Source organism: Mercenaria mercenaria, chromosome 6 (assembly GCF_021730395.1).
Source record: "Mercenaria mercenaria strain notata chromosome 6, MADL_Memer_1, whole genome shotgun sequence".
Lineage (NCBI taxonomy): Eukaryota > Metazoa > Mollusca > Bivalvia > Venerida > Veneridae > Mercenaria > Mercenaria mercenaria.
The window spans coordinates 12,483,504-12,487,146 of NC_069366.1; the positions used below are offsets into that span (position 1 = coordinate 12,483,504).

At 36.2% G+C, this 3,643-nt stretch overlaps 1 protein-coding gene across 1 annotated transcript; it reads left to right on the forward strand.

Moving 5' to 3' along the window:
- Positions 1-571: 571 nt before the first annotated feature.
- On the forward strand, positions 572-3,183 carry LOC128557963 (BTB/POZ domain-containing protein 1-like). Its single transcript, XM_053546653.1, has 2 exons — positions 572-896; positions 1,546-3,183. Exons 1-2 carry the CDS (start codon positions 595-597, stop codon positions 2,810-2,812), a joined length of 1,569 nt encoding a protein of 522 aa, XP_053402628.1. The 5' UTR covers positions 572-594; the 3' UTR covers positions 2,813-3,183.
- The last annotated feature ends 460 nt before the right edge of the window (positions 3,184-3,643 follow it).

A 3,643-nucleotide genomic window follows, 5' to 3' on the forward strand; every position in this document is an offset into this window, starting at 1 on the left:
CCATACTCAACACCTCATTTACTATACACAAACTGTACACTTATTTATTATCCTGTCATGGTCAACCAAAAGAAAATTAGCATGTTAAAAATTGAGACTAGTTAACAAAATGTTGTATTACCTAGAATTATAAAGTAGCTAGGTTAAAACTTAAGAGTTCGTGTCTGGATTCCTCATTTCGGTTTTCTATCAGTTCTTTAAGTGAAACCTGTTAATTAAGGGACTACCGTACACAGTATATCACATATTGTGACTACATTCCCTAAGCCCGCTATCTTTATAATCTTGTGAGAAAAGATACATGCTATTCACTGGTTTTAAATAATAAAAATATGATCAAATAGACCGATATATCAACAGCCGTACAAGTAATGTTAAGGGACTAAAATGATTCAAAAGCTCTGTGTGAACATTGAAATGAACCTCACAAATGTGTACATTTTTTTCATGATTACAGGTATTATATATATTTATGGAACGATGATAATTAACATTTTAGGTGTAAATATTAAAATAACATTCTGAACTTGCTTTGCTGTCCTATTTCTGAAAATCCGTGTTTTCACAGCTTTTGGGGAAAAAAAACTAATAAGGATGGAAGAAGTTAACGACAAGAACGACGCTAGGCAGGGGATGGGAAAACAATTATCGGATGACTGGCAGCAAGGGAGTTTCTTAGTTTCTTGCATGGAAGAAATGTATGACCGGAGTCTCTGGACTGATGTCAAGTTTCATTGTAAAGATCACGAGGAAGAAGAAACAATTCAAGCGCATAAAATTGTCCTAGCGGCACGAAGCCCCGTGTTCCAGGCGATGTTTTATGGACCATGCGCTAATGGGAAAAACGAGGTTGAACTGAAAGATACAGAAAAAGACATATTTCTTTTATTACTGAGGTAAGAAATATAGAAGTACCTGTTATATCGTCCTCTCTATATTCATTCTCTTCAACTTTATTATAAAATGTTACATTTCAACTTCATTGATATTCTTATTCCTGAATATTGGTAAATGGTATTTAATTGTATGTTTTGTACTTTTCTATTAAACGCCAAATCGTTTTTAGGCTTTACTTCACAACAAGGGATGTTAAGTGCTGTTTGGCGGCCGTAAAAAGTCGCCCCGACTTCATCTCAATGTTGTAATATATTGCTGGTCCTTCGGGATCATTGATTTCAATTCATTTTGATTCAAAAATTGAATAGTGCTTAAGCCGGTGCTAGGGGGCGTGGGCAGTGTTGCATTTTCCATTACTGCTCGTGAACAAACCGAGTCTGCAATTTTCTCTGTTTGCCTTGGTCTAAGTGCTTCCGAGGAATCTACTTTTCAGATTTTATTTATTTCACTTATCTAAGTTATTAATCTTACCTGATCTATTTGTCAAAGTATTCTAAACGAATATAACATATTCCTATTAAAATTGGGTTAAGATTAATCTGAGCTCTTTCGTCTAAATATGTGTAAGAGCACGCAAACATTTTTTTTTTGTGCACACCATCAGTTATTGTACCATGGCTCGAGCTCAATGTTTCTTGAATTTAACAGGTACATATACAGCGACACTGTAACATTGTGTCAGGAAAATGTTTTTGCGCTTCTGGAAATGGCTCACTTTTACCAAGTTTCAAGCCTTGTACAGTTCTGCACTGACTACTTGGCCACCGTTATAACACTAGATAATGCTTGCGAAACTTTAACATTTGCAACGTTTTACAAACTTACAAGTTTAAAAGATGCATGTTGTTCTTTCATTGACAATCATGCAGAACAAGTTCTGAAATCGGAGGGATTTATGAATTTATCGGACGACTGTCTCCTCTACATTCTGAAAGGTGATACTCTTTATGCCAAAGAGGAAGACATTCTAGAAGCGGCAGAGAAATGGTCAAAAAATAAAGCCAAAGGAAGTGGGATGGAAGAAAATGGCACAAACATTCGTAAATTGCTCGGTGGCTCGTTTTACTACTTGAGATTACCAACATTGACTCCCAAAGCGTTGCTGGAATATACTAGTAGAAAAGGTTATTTTTCTACCGAAGAATATGCAGATATTTCGGCTTTTACCAACAATGTCCCTGATATATACGTTTCCACCAATTCTTGCGTAGCACGGTTACCTGAGAAAGAAACAGTTATAGTAAATCCTCAAGACGGAGAACTGAGGACTTTTGAGGGCATTAACATTTCATTTGAGGTTTCAGTATCAAGGAATGTGTTGCTTTTAGGTGTTGTCCTGGGTGAAATCAATCCTTACTTGAAAAACACCAAAGCTATCTACACACAAGAGGGTATTGGGTCAAAATTTGTTGGAAACATTCGCGATGACTCATTAGGTAATTCAAAATTAGAGTGCTTTTCCTACGTAAATAAGGCGATACAAATTTCAGCAGAGAAGAGACTAAGATATACGTATTTCCACGTTACAGAGTTGGAAAAATTGGATGCATTTGCACTTCCAGACAATCTCCGCCTTGACCTATCAGGCAGTATCAGCATTAACGGCCTTGACAGTAGGCAGACGTTTGAGTTACAACAGTTACAACCTGAAGTCGGAGAAGTAAGTCTTAACCAGCCGACATTGCTCGAAAAGATGAAAAGTCCATATATCGTTAATTTCGACCTTCGATATAACGGTAATAGTGATTTACAGATGAAGGCTCAATGCTGTAAAAGCGAAGAAAGTATCTCCAGCGAAACTGGAAGCATTCAAATACGTAGTCTACACGGATCTTTTGCAGGAATCAACACGATCAGGTTTATGAACTATTCTAACCGTAATAGACGGGACACGGATCCTAAAGCATGTGTCTAGGACTATAGAGACACCTGACGATGTTAGATACCCCAATCAGACCGAGTGTGCTGCCATTATACTAGGATACTGTAGTGCCCTAGGAATGGGTGGCCTTGATTTTTAATCATTTTATCATTTGTGTTTACATTACATCTCAGTGTTACATAGATTATGTACATGTACGATACATGCCCGGTGTTTTTTAATGAGAGGATTTTATCTATTGTAAATGATCTTTCAGTTTCATGTGGCAGTCACCTTTGTTTCTAGGATAGGAACTGATTTAAACCGATACTTGTGCATGTCAACTCATTTTATTGATGTAAATCCTGTTTATTTTTACTACACATGTTGTTGATATAATACTGTTAGCCATTTGTCGCTTTGCATTGTGGGAAGTGACGTCATAAAAGTCATAATTTGTCAACTCAAGACCAGTTTTTAGCACTTTCTGTGCAAGGATCAGAGAAGTTAATGGAAGGGTTATGTAATTTAATCTTAATTCTTTTGATTCAGAGTAATTTTCATACAAGTTTAATAGAACTTAATGGTTTAATTGTCGTTTAAAGTGAGGACATATATGATTACATCCGGCATATTTTGTTACGGATTCTGTCAAACCTATAGATTTTTTGACGGATTTCCTCAGCTTGCAGGGATCCGGCGGATTATTATGTTGGTTTTCCCTCACCTTTTCTTGTGTGATTGCCGTATTTTGGCAGGATTTTCGTGGACTTCGACCTTTTTGGCTTTAGGGTAAACATAGATTTTTTCATTATTTTTTAAAGTAATAATTTCATTGTAAACTTGGATTAAGTTAGGCATTTGTTAATTTAAGTGCATTTTGGA